Source organism: Anoplopoma fimbria, chromosome 13 (assembly GCF_027596085.1).
Source record: "Anoplopoma fimbria isolate UVic2021 breed Golden Eagle Sablefish chromosome 13, Afim_UVic_2022, whole genome shotgun sequence".
Classification (NCBI taxonomy): Eukaryota; Metazoa; Chordata; class Actinopteri; order Perciformes; family Anoplopomatidae; genus Anoplopoma; species Anoplopoma fimbria.
In genome coordinates, this window is record NC_072461.1 from 7,765,459 (window position 1) to 7,782,727 (window position 17,269).

Here is a 17,269-nt window from a genome sequence, read left to right on the forward strand (position 1 = left end):
ATTTGCCTGCCTGCTGTACTTGTACTTTGGTTCTGTGGAAATACACAAAGTTGTTGCCCTTTGTAATTACAACTCTTCAAATGACATTTGTAAGATGTCATACAAATCGTTGTATGAGGATATGTTGATGAGTGTGGTAAATGCCCCAAACACGTTAAAGCTCCTATATGCAGGGTGTGAAAAATTCAAAATTAAGTGGTTTAAACTGAATTGTCCAATTTTATACAAACAAAAACATTTGCCATCAAAATAATTTGAAAGATTGAATTATAGAAGTACTGAAAATTGAGCAGACAGTTTTCCACTTGTGAACTGTATAGTTTCTCTGTTTGTCTATTTCAATCTACTTACTTAGTTGACACTCCTTGCCCCTACAGAACAGAGTGACTTTGTCCATATAAATGGCTATACATGCATCAATACTGATAAGACTTACCTTTGAGGTCAGATTAAACACACACTCATGATACAGCATATCTTGTATGCAAAAAAACCCCACATTTGATTGTACTTACGTAATCAGTATCAGTAGTGAGACTAACGAGTTAACATATGTTTGTATGGAAGACTATGTGTGGTAAACTGGAAATAATTTGTGGAGAGCCAAAGTAAATGTGTGGTTGGTGAAGAAAACAGAGCTTCTGGCTAATCAAGTTATGCAAGATGAGATACCTTGCAGGACTTGTGAGAGGGAGTAACGATGATGTTTCTCTGCAGCACACAACAGCAGCTGACTCTGTTCATTCATGACGAAGGACAACGTGTGAACCTCGCACGTCATCAGCGTGCGCCGGCTGTGTTGCTCGCGCCATTCCTACAAGCGTGTGTTTCCATCTCCCGTTACATTACCACTGGCAGAGCTTTAGCAGCAACTGCTACAGCACACGCATTCTGTTTCCCCACCGTCAATCTTAAGGTGAGTCCCGTTTTCATGTTTGTATTTTGAGGTGTTTGCTTGAAGAAAGACGTTATTCAACATGACGGACACTGTCGGCCCTTGGTTTCTCATTGAATAAGTTTAGCTTGCTAGCAAAGTTAGCTCTGGTGTTATGGGTACCTGTCAGTGTCGACCCTCTCAGTGGTGAATGCACGATTGGTTTATCTCCATTTAATATGATACTCATGCAAACTGTGCTATAATGCAAACGTCTCAGACTTAACTAAGTCGATGGCGAATCAAACTAGTTTGACATGTGACGTTGATGAGACAGTTGGTTACAGTCGCTGCTCTCTCCTGGCCCCCTGCTGACTTACTGAGCTTGTTGTGGTTCTCTCTGCGCTTACCTACTTCACACACGAGCTTCCTAGCAGATGTGATACTGTCATAATGTTGACATCTTTATCATGACGTTTCCATGCATCTGTGCCCGTGGACGCATATGGCGTTAGCTGTTGCTTACTTATCCACTCAGCAAACATACATATGACCACTAACGTTAAGCGGTAAGCTAATGTTAGCGACAGAGGGCCAATGCATATGCAAAACACCAGACATGTAGCTGCCCGACGTTGGATAAGACAACACTACTACAACAACAACAACAACAACAACACTGAACAGGCTACGTCGTATGGTAACATGCTAACCTACCTGCTACATAGGTTGCATATTTGCATAACAATTTGTCAATAGTAGGCAGTCGAGTAAAGAGTGCATATTTGTGAGAGTGCATGCATTTCTCACCGGGTCAATGCACAGTATTTGGTGGGGATGACAGGTGCGACATATTATTATTATTATTATTATTATTATATTCCTTTATTGATCCCCATGGGGGAAATTCAAGTGTTGCAGCAGCTCAACTACACAGAAACAGATAATAAATACACATATTATACAATAAAATAAAAATAAAAATAGAATAAAATAAAAAATAAGAATACAAATAAAAAATGTACAGTATATCCACATGGGGGGGCTGGTCAGCATGATGACAGACTGTGGTCTCCGCTGTTGTTGTACAGTCTGATGGCAGTGGGCACAAATGAGCGTCTGAAGCGTTCCGTCCTGCTCTTTGGTAGAATCAGCCGATGGCTGAAAGAGCTGCCCAGCTGCCACAGTTCCTCATGGAGCGGGTGAGAGGGATTGTCCAGGATGGCTCCGAGTTTGGCCTTCATCCTCCTCTCACCCACTGACTCCAGACTGTCCAGCTCCAGACCCACCACAGAGCTGGCTTTCCTCACCAGCTTGTTGAGCTTGTTGGCATCTCCAGTCCTGATGCCACCACCCCAGCACACCACAGCAAAGAAGAGGGCGCTGGCTACCACAGACTGGTAGAATGCCTTGAGCAGTTTATTGCACACATTGAAGGACCTCAGCCTCCTCAGGAAGAACAGCCTGCTCTGTCCTTTCCTGTATAGGGCGTCAGTGTTGTGTGTCCAGTCCAGTTTATTGTTTATCTGCACCCCAAGGTACTTGTAGGACTCAACCCTCTCCACTTCCCCTCCCTGAATGAAAACAGGGACAGGGGGCTTCTGTTCCTCTGGTAGTCCACCACAAGCTCCTTGGTTTTGCTGATGTTGAGCTTCAGGTGGTTGTTGCTGCACCATGTGATGAAGCTCTCAATCAGTCCTCTGTACTGCTCCTCGTTGTCCCTGGTGATACATCCAACAATGGAGGAGTCATCGGAAAACTTTTGGAGGTGGCAGGAACCAGAGTTGGCGGAAGTCCGAGGTGTAGAGAGTGAAGAGGAACGGTGCCAGTACAGTTCCTTGGGGTGCGCCGGTGTTGCTGATCACAGACTCAGAGACACAGCCATCCACCCTGACGTACTGTGGCCGGCCTGTGAGGTAGTCAGTGATCCAGGAAGTGGTGTCGGGGTGCAGGTTCATCTCCAGCAGCTTCTCTCTCAGTAGGGAGGGCTGGATGGTGTTGAAAGCACTGGAGAAGTCAAAGAACATGACTCTCACAGTGCTTCCCAGCTTCTCCAGGTGAGAGAGGGCCTTGTGTGTCAGGTAGATGATGGAGTCCTCCACCCCGATGTGTGGCAGATAGGCGAACTGTAGTGGGTCCAGGAAAGCTGTAAGCTGGGTCCTCAGGTGCCGCAGAACCAGTCTCTCCAGGGTCTTCATGACATGTGATGTCAGGGCCACAGGTCTGTAGTCATTAAGACCGCTGGGACGACTCTTCTTAGATGGAAGGGGAGCAGAGACCCCAGCAGTCTCTGCTCCCCCTTCCATCTACACCTCTGCCACCTCCCCCTCTCCCAGCAGGGATATATTGTGCTTTAGTTATAAAACACTCCCACACAGACGACATTTTTCTATCTCACAGTACAAGTGTTTAGCAAAGGTGTAAAGCATAGGTGCACATATTGATATAACAAAGGCTGAATGGCTCCATGTAGCTGCTTTGTTTACGGGGCCAGATATTGTGCATGCTGGCTCACTGTTAAACTGTCATGGCTTACTGGGACACTTGAAAAGAATGTATTGTATTAATGATATTATTAACACCTGTGCTTGTCCTACCATGACAAGTCAACATATCGGCAGTGAAAGAGGCCTATCATATTACAGTACAAGAGGAGCAGCACCATCAACAACTGACCACATTTCTGCTGTAAATGGATGTCGTACGAGTATTGGTATCCTCCTTTGCCAGTTAAAGATGGTTGGACGCGGTTGTAAAACTGACAGTCCCATATAATGCATAGTAATACTGGGCAGGCTGTAGCAGTTGACTCGAGGCTCCTTAAACTGATTGCCTGTCAGTTTCTCAAGGGTGTCTTCCACTGTGAGTTAAGTACATAAATTGAGAAACCTAAATGATCATCCACCAGTCGATCTAATGTTTGTTCATCTTGACAGTGTCTCAAAATACCAGGCGGCTCACAGATGGGAATACAGTTTTCTAAACACCTAAAGATAACTCTCCTCACTCACATTAACATGACAACATGATGTTTCTGCTAAGCTCACTGCTTACACTGTGAAGCAGTTTTGCATGAAAAAAGCACTTAGCTGAGAATGAGGTTATCCGCAGTAGTTTCTGTTTTGAGTTGCTTTGAGGGAAGAACATAGTGCATTGCAGTTTATCTGGTCTTCTGAAACCAAGATATGATGTTTACATGTGCAAAAACATAACTGGGATAACCTGACCTATCAAAATACTAGTGTGCATGCACATTCAATTTAATTATTGCTGCTTTATGGTTTGCAAGTGGATTTGTATCTATATATGTTGTTTCATGTGGAAAATGATCCCTGTCTTGTTTGATGGGTACCAGAGACATAAATGCTACGTTCACCTTATAGCAGAATATAACCTTCACAGTCTTCAAATAGTAATCTCTGTTTCTAAATTTATAACTAAGGAACTGTTTATTAAAACAATCTGACTGTGTAACCAGGTTCGGCCAAAGCAATGCTACAGTGTCAGTAGAGTGCTGGAGAGACAGCCCTCATTTACATGCAATTACAGAAGCAGGCAATGGATCATGGTGCTGGTTAATTGTTTCTGGGCTGCAGATGGCAGCCTTGTTCAATATTTTTCCCACTCTGATTGAAACTTACTAATGAGAGCTGACTACGTCTAACAGCTGACAGTTTCTTCACAAAGTCAGTTAGAAATAAGTGCCTACAGAGATTTTGTGTGGGGAATAACCTGCTTTTTATAGCCCCTTATTAGCAGTATCTTGACACATTTTACATCTCATGCTTGTCAGACATATATTCTGATATTCTTTGATGCACTCAAAGCTGAAGAAAAAGAAGTTGGCCATGTTTTGTAGAAAAAGAGAGTAACCACGTGATTTTTCTTTAATGATAAACTGTTATTGACAGACTCCTCTGGGGATGTTGAGATATGGTATCCATAAGGAAGGATTCATGATCCCAAAGTAGGTCTGGTTACGGTGGATCATTTTATCTGAGAATCCATTTGTAGAGACACACAGAGGCGACTGAATCAGGTACCTCCTTTGAAACATGAAAACACCATTGAACTTGAATACTATCTGGGACATAGAATAGCTCCTTGCGTGGTAGAAATGACTGCAGTGTTTCTATCAGGTGTGTTTCTCTCTGTATTCAGAAGGATTTGTTTCTTTCTCACTATGTTTGACAGTGATTTCAGCAATGCTTGATCTATACTAAAAATGGGTTAGAAAGAGATAAAGCCAGACAAAGCAAAAAAGAAGCTTCCACATTTTTTTGTAGATGTAATTGCCTCAGCTTTCAGTTGATGTTTTATTATGCTGTTTTTCCCCAACGGTGAAACTATTTAAAAAGTTTTTTTCCCCTCAACTTTTCACAACAGGAGGAATACAATTATTCACTTTTGTACATTGTCCCCTGCCCCTGTCCTCTCATATTCCCATGCAGGTAAATCCAGCCATGGATATGGATGGTGCCAGTTCAGTGGTGCTGCAGGCCTTAACCCAAGCTACCAGTCAGGACACAGCTGTTCTGAAGCCAGCGGAGGAGCAGCTCCGGCAGTGGGAGACGCAGCCAGGCTTCTACTCTGTCCTTCTGGTGAGGGATGATATCAAACAACTGAAATTCTTCTGCTGCAGTGAAAACTCTTACAACTTAAATTAATGTAGATGTAAACGAATGTGCTGTATCTTACAGAAAAGCAGGATGATGTTGGGTTTGAGCTCATTTCTGATGCATTTTAGTTTTTAAGTAATTCTATTCAAACAACCATAGAGGAGGGTTTCTTTGTCGTTAAGTTATTAATAGGATGGGAATATCTAGAAATCTGCACAACAATAGCAGATTGAGAGGCTATATATTCTGTTCTTGTGTGACAATTCATCCTGTCAATGTCACACAATAACTAATCACAGCAACAAATCCCAAGATTGTTCGAGGTAGGGAAACGGGAAGGAAGAGGCCATTGTAGAACAGGCAGCTGGGAATTGATTTGTGTTAAAGGAATACTAAACTTCCATTGAATAGTTTAATTGAAATAAACACATGTTTTAACCAGACTTGGCATTTTTCAATGTATAAGATCAAGTCTCATCGAAAAGTCAGAAAAGTGGGACAATAGAACAAATTGACAGAGCTTAGTGTGCATTTAGCCTCTCTGCACTGATCAGCACCTAAATGTTAGTGTATATTCATCACAAAGCTTATGTTGATCCTGAAATAATACTGCATTTTAGGAAAACATGTTTGTTTACTGTCTCAGTCTGGTGTAAGATGGATATCAGTCTCATCTCTGTGCATTCAGTAGAGAAATTGGCTCAGAAAGCGTTCTGCCTAGATAAGCACAAATGCCTTTTCCGTGCAGAGGAATGTATTCTTTTCTTTTTTTTCCTCCTGAATACAATGTGGACAAGGGAGACAATAGACAACACAATGTACTGTTTAAGTCAAAGTGTATTGTACGAGAGACATTTTTATCCATCCAATCCACAAATATGAGATCCCAAAAACGATTGCGGTCTGTGTAGCATTTTAATTTGTCTGGCTAATCAGCTAATCACAGTAAACAATATCTGCAATTTAAATAAACATAGGGGCTTGTGTTTTTGTGTCTGCCCTCAGATGATTTAAGAAGGGTTTTTAAAGTCTGACTCCTGGGTTTGTGTTATTGGAGGCACAGATGCTTGGACATTTCAGACGATGTCCTCAACAAAATTGGGTTTATGTTTCATTTTGTGTAGCTGCCATGGTTCATATGAGTTAAGCCTAAGGTGCCCATGTACCCTGTCTCATTCAATTTAGGAGAACTATGTCTGTACATCACGATGGACAGCATCACTAAATACAATGTTGCCCAAGCCAGCAGAATTCCATTTGCACCGATGCACTTAATGTAAGTTTAGTAGCAGCGGGCAGATTTCTACTTGCATATTCAAGTAGATGGTTACACTGTGCAGCCCTGCTAATGGCCTTCCAATCTCTTGATAGACAGCAGAAGGATGTTTTACATGTGTTAATGCAAAAATAAAGCATAAACCTTAAACTTAAACTCTTCCATTTAAGTCATGTGTGTTCCTACATCTCCTGAACCTGAAAATACAGGAGCCAATATTCAAATCTGTTACATTACTGTGCTGCTCTGTAAAGAGCTCCTGCCTTTGCAGTGACTAGTAGAATGACTTTGAGAACACTGTGACAGTACTCGGCCAGATCTCTGAGGTTATGGCTACATTTTACAGCTCAGAAGTTTTAGCACTTGTAACTAAGTACAACTTTAGAACTCAATGTCAGTGTGTCCTGCATTTTAATGTCAGTGTGTCCTGCATAAAGTATGGCTTGATGGCATCACAGATCCGCATCATTATTCTTGGGTGTGGTTGGAGTTGTTTTCTTGAGTAGTCTGAGCTGTCACACATCATTAAGCTGAGTCTGTCCTTAAGTTGCCTGGTGTTACCTTTTGATTTAGAAAAAAAGCTAAATATATACAGTTGCAATCAGAAATATTCAACCCCCCAAAGATTTTAAGGATTTAAAGTTTTTTCAAAGAGCAAGATTCTGCTTCAGATGACTTCTTTATGAGTTGAGTGATACATAAAATCAACACAAAAAATGCATGATGTAGTATTTGTGTGTAACAGTATATTTTGTTAAGATAGCCATGTCACAATTATTCAACCCCTATATAATGTTGTTGTTTTTAAAGCTGTCTGACAGTTTTTATGGCCTAAAGTGGAGTTGAAACATAATTAAGCCTTTAGGAACTCTATAAAGATCCTTCATTTGCTTTAGCTGTGATGCATATATAAACCCCACCCATGAAGGTATTCAAGGTGAGCTGCAAACATGGGAAAGACAAAGGAGCTTCCACAAAAGCTGAGAGAGGAGATTATTTCATCACACCTTGGGTATAAGAAGATTTCCCAAAAATGTAATATTCCAAGAGACACCATTGGGAGCATTATAAGGAAGTTTAATACTTATGGAACAGCTGCAAATCTGCCTGGCCATGGAAGAAAGCCCAACATTTCATCAAGGGCCCTTAGCAATTTAGTCAGAACATCTAAGAGAAACCCCTGTGTGACTGCAAGACACCTACAGGATGACCTGATGAAGGCTGGAACTAGTGCTTCAGTGGCAACTATAAGACGTGCACTGAATAAACAAGGACTTCATGGCCGGACTCCAAGACGCACTCCACTCTTGACCACAAGGAGCATCAAGTCGACTAGAATATGCCAGGAGGAATTTGGATAAGACTACAGAGTTTTGGGAGACAGTTCTATGGACTTGATGAAACCAAACTGGAACTGTTTGGACATATGGACCAGCGGTATGTCTGGCGTGCGAAAGGCCAGGCTTATGACCAGAAGAATACCATCCCCACGGTCAAGCATGAAGGTGGGTCATTGATGATGTGGGGCTGTTTTTCTGCGGCAGGAACTGGCAATCTTGATCGTGTACCTGGCATCATGGATTCCCAGAAATACCAGGCCATTTTAAAGAGGAAGGTGATGCCTTCTGTTGGCAAATTAAACCTTGGTGATCATTGGACTCTCCAGCAAGACAATGATCCCAAGCACACCTCCAAGTCAACCAAAGCTAGGTTGAGAAAAATATCCTGGAACGTCCTGGAGTGGCCTTCTCAGTCACCAGATTTAAATCCGATTGAAAATCTTTGGTGGGATTTAAAGATGGCAGTTGCAGCACAGAAGCCATCAAGCATCACTGAGCTAGAGGCTTTTGCACGTGAAGAATGGGCAAAGATTCCGATCGAGAGGTGTAAGAAGCTTGTCAGCACTTACCGAAAACGTTTGTTAGAAGTTATAAAAGCTAAAGGATGCACCACAAAGTACTGAAGCTGGGGGGTTGAATAATACTGCACATGCACATGTGTTAAAAGAGTTACATTTTTCATTTGAACTTCAAAGTTAAGTCAACTTCTGTTGTCAAAATAACTCAAATATGTATCAATAAATATTTTTTGTTGTTTAATGAGGTTTTTTTTGTCATTTATTGTCATTATCTTTCATCACTATAATGTCTTTTGAGGTGAGGGGGTTGAATATTTCTGATTGCAACTGTATATATGTGTGTGTATATATTTATATGTACATTTTTTTTTCCCTCCATAGAATATCTTCAATAACCACATGCTGGATGTGAACGTCAGGTGGCTCGCTGTGCTGTACTTCAAAAATGGCATTGACAGATACTGGAGGAGAGTAGCGCCTCAGTAAGTGCCTGCTTGTCTCTTATGTTCCCTATTACTGTCAGACTTGCTCTCTCACTTTTCCATCTTAGTCTTTTTCTTCTTCTCTCTTCTACGGCTTGTCTTTATTCTCTCCTTAATTTTCTCACTCACTCAGTCTCTATTCATCCGTCTTAATCTCTCCATCTGTTTTTAAAGGCTGTGTATCCCCCCCCAAGATCTTTTTTGTTGCGGATTTGTAGTTTCATTTGGAATAAACAGATTTGTCCTGGTTTGTCCCTATTTCTCATTGCCTTCATTTTCCTCATTGTCTTTTCTTCAACAGTTCTAGCTTACATCTGCAGTTCTGCCTCCACCACTTTTCTCTTTCTCTTTTTTTTTTATTTTTTTACTTCCATCCTGATTATTCATATCATTGTGCTCTGGTTCTATACTCTGTTTATTCCTTTGTCTATTTTGTCTGGTGAAAGATCGGCTTTGAGTAGATCAAAGCTTACGGTCTGTCTTTGGGTACCAGACTAGCACGCTTTTGTTAGATTTGAATTGAACATTTGCCATTAAATTTCCAGGACAGCAGTTGCTCGGAGATAATCAGTTCTGCCTCAGCAGTCTGTGGCCACTCTTTGACCACTTCAGATTATTCTCTTTCTTTCTAAAGTTTTCTGCTCTTCCCTAAATTTTTTCAATCTCGTCAGTACTTCAGTAAACCAGATCCCATTCTCTCAAGTGCTGTGCAAGGTCTTTTGGTTCTTGGGTTATTTATTTGATTACTTTTTGACCACTGACATTAATCCAGGTGTTGCATACTATGTGGTGTCACTATACAAAGCTTAGGCCACAATACTACAACTTTGTGTTCTGTTATTTACAGTAATGTATCGCAACCAAGTTCAGTTGGCAACCGAGTTCAGTGTGCAACTTAATCTTTCTGTCCGTCTGTCCGTCTGTCTGTCCCATACTCATGAATGAGATATCTCAGGTGCTCCACGAGGAGGGTGAATTGCTAAAAAAAAGAATGTCAAAGTTATTGTGACCCCACAAAACAAGGTTTTAGCCATCATTCAATGCTTAATAATTAATTTACCAATTATGAAAATTTTACACAAATGTCTATTGGGATAAAAGGATGAAGTGATGACAATTTGGTCAGACGAGCAAGCCCTCAACTTTGGTATCACTGTTTTATTTGGCTAGCTTTTAATTTTGCAATACAATAGTTAGAATAGTTTCTGTCTGTATATCTAATATTTCAGTTACTGTGAATTCTTAACTGCTCTTTACTGTTTTTTACTGTTTTTATTTTTTTTTTATTGCTCATTTGCTTATTTATAATACTTATTTTGATCTTGTTTTTTTGTTTTACCATGTCTCTTGTTTGCACTATCCTCTATGCTGCTGTAATCCTGTAAATTTCCCCGCTGCGGGACTAATAAAGGATTATCTTATCTTATCTTATCTTATTCAATATATTATTGTCATAAGAGAAGAAACCATTCAAAGAGTAGCTGAAGATACTGGCTAAAAATGCCCTCTGACAGACATTTGGACACATCATAGCTGAAAAGCATACTTTAAACTAATGTTATTAAAAAAATAATAACCGTTCCATGCTATGCTTGCCAGTTCCACAGCCCTGGTATTGTGCATGCTGGCTTACAGCCCTGGCTGAATGGGTCACTTGAGTGTAATGGAGCCATCATTCATGTTATTAGTTCCACCTTTTTCTTTTTACTGCTGTGACAAGTCAAAAGGTCTGCTGTGAAAAAGGTCAATTACTTTATTAACATGAAAAACTCCCTCTCGGGCCTTATTATTTATGCTTTCCACGACAGTACGCTGACATGCCATTTGGCTTTAATGCTGGAATTATGAGAGTGAAGTTTATTTTATTTATTTTATACGACAACAGTATCTGTTGAAGAAAATCAAAACTAATCAAATATATTCTAAGAAAATAACTTTAAAACTTAAAAAGTATATAGATTACATGCTGTTCATAAGGCATACCTTACTTCATACAACCTATGGAGTGTCATCAAATCTCATCTTAAAGCAGAGGAAAAAAAACCAACTCTGTTTTGAGACAGACTTTTTTTCAGTCTCCCTGTCCATCTCTGTCCATCCATTCTAGTGTCCTTAAATCTGTTTAAAAATAGTGACTTGTAATTGAGATTCACCCCGGGGCTCAGTTAACTGAGTCACTTACTTTAATCGAACAGCCTTAATATGGTGGCGCCATTTCCCAACTGGCCACCATTAGCCCATCAACTGGTGATTGCGGATTTATTCGCACAGGTGTGTGTTTGTCTGTTTGCTGCACTTACACAGGCCTACAAGACACCATGTGTTTATATAAACCAGAATGCAATGCATTTGCATAATTCAGTAAAATCTTTACAAGCATGCTTATTGCGGTTTGCTGTGGTACCTTTTCCTTAAAAGGAATTTGAAATACTTACTAAAAGTAATGTGCAAGTAAAGTAAAGAATTTAAAAAAATGTGAAATGTGAATATACCTAATAAAGTCAAACAAAAATGCATCCTGTAAACGTAATGTGCTTGTTATAAAGCATAAATCGAACCAATTTACTTGAAATAAACACTATAAAGTTGGCACTACCTGCTGTGTGAATGGTTCTATATTTTCAAACTTTTGGCCAAAAACAACAATTCAGAACAAGCAGGACGTGGAAAATCAAAGGCAGGAGAAATAGAGATTTATTTTGTATTGAAACCCTCAGTTTAGCAGCATACTACTTCCTGCCAAAAAATGCTCAAGTGGGGAAATCTAACTTACAAAAAACTTGCAACACTCCCAGATTCCCAACATATGTGTTTTTTAAATTCATTCCTCACTTTTCCTAACATCAACAATCTCCCGCTCTGTCTAGCTTTAGCAGCAGTTGAAGTAGGCAGAACTGGCTAATTTGTAGAAAAATTATTTCTATACAGATTGACACTGGCACTCTATTGCACCCCCCCTACTCTGTTTTGCAAAACCTTAGGCTCATGTTGCAGACGACAAAATATGAGACGGAGGAGAGCAGAGGGTTTATCCCGAGCTCTCTGATTAAATCAGGCAGCTGGCAGGTCCTGCACTATAGAGTGTTATAAAGGGATTTAATTGATCCCATAACAATTTGGCAGATTGATGTCATATTCATATCTTCCCATATTAAAGTATGAGGTTTGCATGGCCAGAATTTGAAATTGAATCATAAGGAGACTCTTGAGACCCGAGCTGTATTCAACAATGCCAGGGCGACATGTGGCATAATGTGAAGTTATGACCTTGCAGTGAAAAGGTTCGAGACTTGCATGCTTTGCCCTGCCTCCTTATGTAATAATATCTTAAATCCATTTAATAAAGTTGCCCCACGTGGTGCACACCTAAAGACACTGCTAACTAGTCAGACAGGCAATGGTTTAAAAGTGCGTTTTACTGGTATTCCACTGGTAATCGAGATAATTGAGAGATGTTCGTCTTGTTAACCACACACTGATGTGTGTGTGTGTGTTGTATTTTTTTGTTGTTGATTTCTCTTCATTAAGTCCAGATAATGTGTTACTCTTGCTCTTCTTCATTCTGTCTTGACCCGCTTACCTCTTCTGAACATCTTTCTGGTTGCTTTGTTCACAGTGCTTTATCAGAAGAGGAGAAGACCTCATTGCGTGCTGGTCTCATCACAAACTTCAATGAGCCTGTCAATCAGGTTAGTGGGAAATAGAAAAAATAAATAATTCAGCATAACAAAACTGGTATAAATAAACTGTGATTAAGATGACTTCGTGTAAAACCCTATAATGTACAAAGCAATTTACTAAAAGCATCATACATCTTTTTGCATGTTAATAGTCCATTTTGCTTATAATTAACTTGCTACTTGTTTTCTTCTTGAAATGGGTTATCCATCATAATGAACACTAGATCTGCAATCTTTGCTGTAAAAGTTACATTAGTGTTGGTAAAGTCAAGTCAATATTATTTATAATGTCCAATATTTTGAACATTATACGACATCCAGTTGCACAGTTTATCAGACAAACTTTAGATTTTTGAAGTAGATGCCTATACGCCAAATATGGCTAGACCTATTAAATGTGTTGCCTTAAATGCTCTAAATAGGCTTATGCAATACACATCAGTAAATTTAATGCAGTGAAATATGATGATAGTAAATAATGATGATTAAAGCTGATTGTACACGTGGGGACGTCATTCGAAGGATAAAAAGTTTGTTGATAAGCCATTATTTTTAACCGTTTTCATGAGAAACGCTGCGACAAACAAATAATTCAGACTCGAGCGGTGTGTAATACATCTGTCTGAGGGGATAGTGAAGGTGGCCCTCATCCTGATTCCTACAGCTTGTGTATCCCTGAGGGACAGCCCTCCAACATCAGGACTGATAGGGTCCATATGGCAAGTAATGAATGCCATTTAAACACCATATGTCTCACCAGTCACAGCCTCTCCTTGTCGAATCAATCAGGCTTGTGAGTGAGTGTGTCCAGTTTGGACAGTCATTGCTGTAATAAAGCCTAATGGCTTATTGATACTTGAAAATGAATATTACATGCATACTGATTATTTATTACTTTGTTAAATTAGATTAACGGCATATACTGGTTTTTATTGAACCATGCATTCTATAGACAATGCAATACATTCTCATTATTTTACCTCTAACTGATTGTGTGTTATTCTGTAAAACAATAATGGGGTTCCAAAGAGCTAAAAAGTGCCATTGCTGCTTTAACATGTGTAATATAAATGTATAATTGGGCTAGATAGGTTTCTTTTTTTTAAATTAAAGATGGAACTGCCTTCACAGAAAATATTAGGTCAGCTCAGGCAAGTCATAGAATTTTCACTACTGTTATACAACAACCCCTGTTAGTATAATTTTAAATAAAGTTAACGTGTGATTTCTAGGGTTGTAACAGGGTCATCAACATTATTCTTACCCTTATTAATATGAGTTATTTGGACAAAATATAAGAAGGCTTCTCAGTGAATCACAAAACATTTTCAACATCATACATCCTGCAGGGCTGTTGTATTGGACTGGATTTAGTTTAAGCTGAGTGTACAGCACCTAACAAACCTACAACGGATGGTGTATCTGTTGTTACCACCCAGCACCACCTCTCTATGATGTGGATAAAAATAAACTAAACTGCCTGCTCACTTAACTGGATGTTTATGCTTATACTAGATTCTCGACAGAGCTGCAGACAGTAAATTATAATGCCAGGATGTGTGAATCACAGCTGTCAAATCAAATGCAGCATATGCTTATGTGATGTAAAATCTGCTGTCAGATCTGTCCTGGAACTACAGACTATAAAGATGTAACAGTCCTGTACAAGCAATTTCTTTAAAAACAGATTCATCTGTGTGTCTGATTCCATCTTTAAAAGGAGATAGATAATTTTTAAATGTGCACACTATGCTGTATATAATATGATCATCCAAACTGCTCATTTAAAATCATGCTTTACTATATTGGGTGATCTATAATGTTTAAGATTACATGTCTGAGTAATATCCCATCAAGTTTACTTTGCTATAACCACCTTCTGCTGTGTTTATGCTTTGCCTCAGGTCATCTTTCTCTCTCTCTCTCTCTCTCTCTGTGTATTGCCAACAGATAGCGACCCAGATTGCAGTACTGATAGCCAAGGTGGCCCGTCTGGACTGCCCCAGGCAATGGCCAGAGCTCATCCCCATTCTGCTCGAGTCTGTGAAGGGTCAGGACGGCCTGCAGCAGCACAGGGCGCTGCTAACCTTCTATCATGTCACCAAAACCCTAGCTTCCAAACGTCTCGCTCAGGACAGGCGGCTCTTCCAGGATGTAAGTTACATTATAAGCTATTTGTCTGTGTCTGTTCGTTACCACTCTCAGCTTTATATCATTACAAGCTTTGTTTTTGTAAACCATTGCTTGTCATTCTTAGTCATTCACTATCCCTCTCTGGCTTTTTTTCCCCCTCTACATTTGATGCAATAGCTGTGCAAATCTGAAGATAGGGTGACTTAAGGGCAAAAAGTAAAGAAAAATATAACTTGAACTCTGTCTACTGACTCTGCGGCTTTTGCCCTCTTCTTTCTTTTCTTGTGTTCTCCACTCTGACTTTGTCATGTTCCTTTTTTTTTTTTCTCCCTATTTTTCCGCAAAACCTTTTGAGTATGAATAGATGAATAGTAAGATTATCTTGAGCGTTGCAGGTGTTTCAGTTTCAGTCTTTACCTGTAGGAGATGCTGTTTAGCTGCTGTATGAATCAAATCTGAGATTTACGGCATCCAGACTCTCTCTGCGTGCCTGTGTGTCTGTTTTCATGCATGACTGGAGCGAGATTGACGTGTTTGGGAATATATTTGTCTGTACTACTAGTTGTATGTCTGTGTGTGTAAGAGAGTATATGTTCGCGACAGTATGAGTATGAGACCAGTGGACATCAGACACAGTGACTCAGGCCAAATAGTTGGATGTCGTGCAGAGGCATCCTCTATGCCAAAATGTGTGCCCTCAGGCAATACGAGGAACAAAGGCATTCTGAGCCCCATTAAACAGTGCAGATTCTAAATGATGCACTGATCAGCCCATGGAGGGCCCCCTCCCGTCACTACAACTGACTCGTTGGCCAGTGTGCGTGTGTGCGCACACGCCATGGATTGTGAAGAGGTGAGGAGACAAAGGACAATGCAACACTTGCAGCTCCAGTGGCACACTTCCCTCCTGAATCTTTCATGCGAAGCCTGATTTGAACCTCAAATGACCTCAGATTTTGTAGCTGTATGCATTTTCTCACGTTGGTTATTTGTACACAACCACTACACCTATCAGGAACGTCTCCAGCTCTGTACACGCCTGGCATAACCCTTTGTCTTAGGTGATACAATCAGAAGTGGACAATATTATGTACATGTGTTAATGCACCCGACACGCATTGAGGACGGATTGAGATCCGATGGCTCAGACCACATTTCAAGTCGGTCGTGCCGCATATGGTCACATTCTTAAAGCTGTGTGTACGCGAATGTTTCCTGGGACACAATGAAGGACTTACTACTTAACTGACATACTCTGTGTAAGCGGGAGTAGTGACAAATTTGCGCGCCAATGGCGTCATGTTAAAGTGCACCAACAACAACAGGCAAAATGGATAAAGGACAGAGGACGGATACAGATATTAGGGGGTGCGTCAAACATCTTGGGTGATTTAGTCTGCCTAGAACACGCCAAGGAATGGACCCAGTCTGTATTGTGTTTACCTCTTCTTCTTTTCATTTCTAGCAGACATGCAGTAAAGTGCATTGTTGCGTCCAATTGGTTAAAAACAGCACAATTGCACTTTGCAAGCGGAAATGATGTATATGTGGTTTTATAGTGGGTTGCACTTGTTTGTGTTTTTGAAAGAACAAAGTGATTAGTCACTGGTGTCCTGAATGTTACCTTTGCCATTTGTTCACAGAAATGTATGTGCGTTGAACAGCAAGTATCTCTTCATTTATAAGCCCACTCTTTTTCCCTCTATGTTTACACTGTTTTTGTGTCACCCTATTTAGCCCGGACATAATGTGTACATAAGTGCTGTTACGTGTGTGTGGGCGTTTGAGCGTGTGTCTTCTCGTACTTGATGAGACTGTGCACTTCGCCCAAGCTAAAACAGTTGGTAGACCATGTTGACTGCATCATGGGAGATGATGCACTGACGGCAGCACTTCAACCAGCTCTTTGTTTTCCTGGCCCTCTTGCTGATGCTTTGGCTTTGAACTCAACTCATTCGCCGGACACAGAGCGAAGCAGATAGTGGGAGAAAAAGGGAAAGAGGAGGTGATATGGAAGCATGGTGTGGGTGTGAAGGAGAAGAAGTGATTGAAGTAACCAAGGGCTGCTGGTGACAGGAGTAGGGATCACATTAGAAGACGTTATGGAGTAATTAAGAAAATTGGTGTAAAGATAAAGTTGAGACTGCATTCAAGGAGAAGGAGGATCGAATTGGGGCACTTTTAGAAGTGATTTCTGCCTACTGCCAACTTAGAAAGAAGGGGAGAAAGTGAGGAGGGAACTTGATGAAGGAGAATCGCTCAGTGCCTGCTGGCTTTATTTGTAAAACATCAAACACTGGATAGAAAAATAAAGGCCCTCTTTTAATATAATAAAAACGAGAGAGAG

The 17,269-nt window shown here is 40.4% G+C and overlaps 1 protein-coding gene across 1 annotated transcript in view; it reads left to right on the forward strand.

Annotated features, from left to right (window-relative positions):
* Positions 1-753: 753 nt before the first annotated feature.
* The window catches only part of ipo11 (importin 11), a 110,622-nt gene continuing 94,106 nt past the window's right edge, over positions 754-17,269 (forward strand). Inside the window, exons 1-5 of the mRNA XM_054611057.1 lie at positions 754-916; positions 5,326-5,475; positions 9,009-9,109; positions 12,726-12,798; positions 14,740-14,943. Coding sequence (XP_054467032.1) covers positions 5,338-5,475; positions 9,009-9,109; positions 12,726-12,798; positions 14,740-14,943 — 516 coding nt within the window. The 5' untranslated portion in view covers positions 754-916; positions 5,326-5,337. The remainder of the gene's footprint in view (positions 917-5,325; positions 5,476-9,008; positions 9,110-12,725; positions 12,799-14,739; positions 14,944-17,269) is intronic.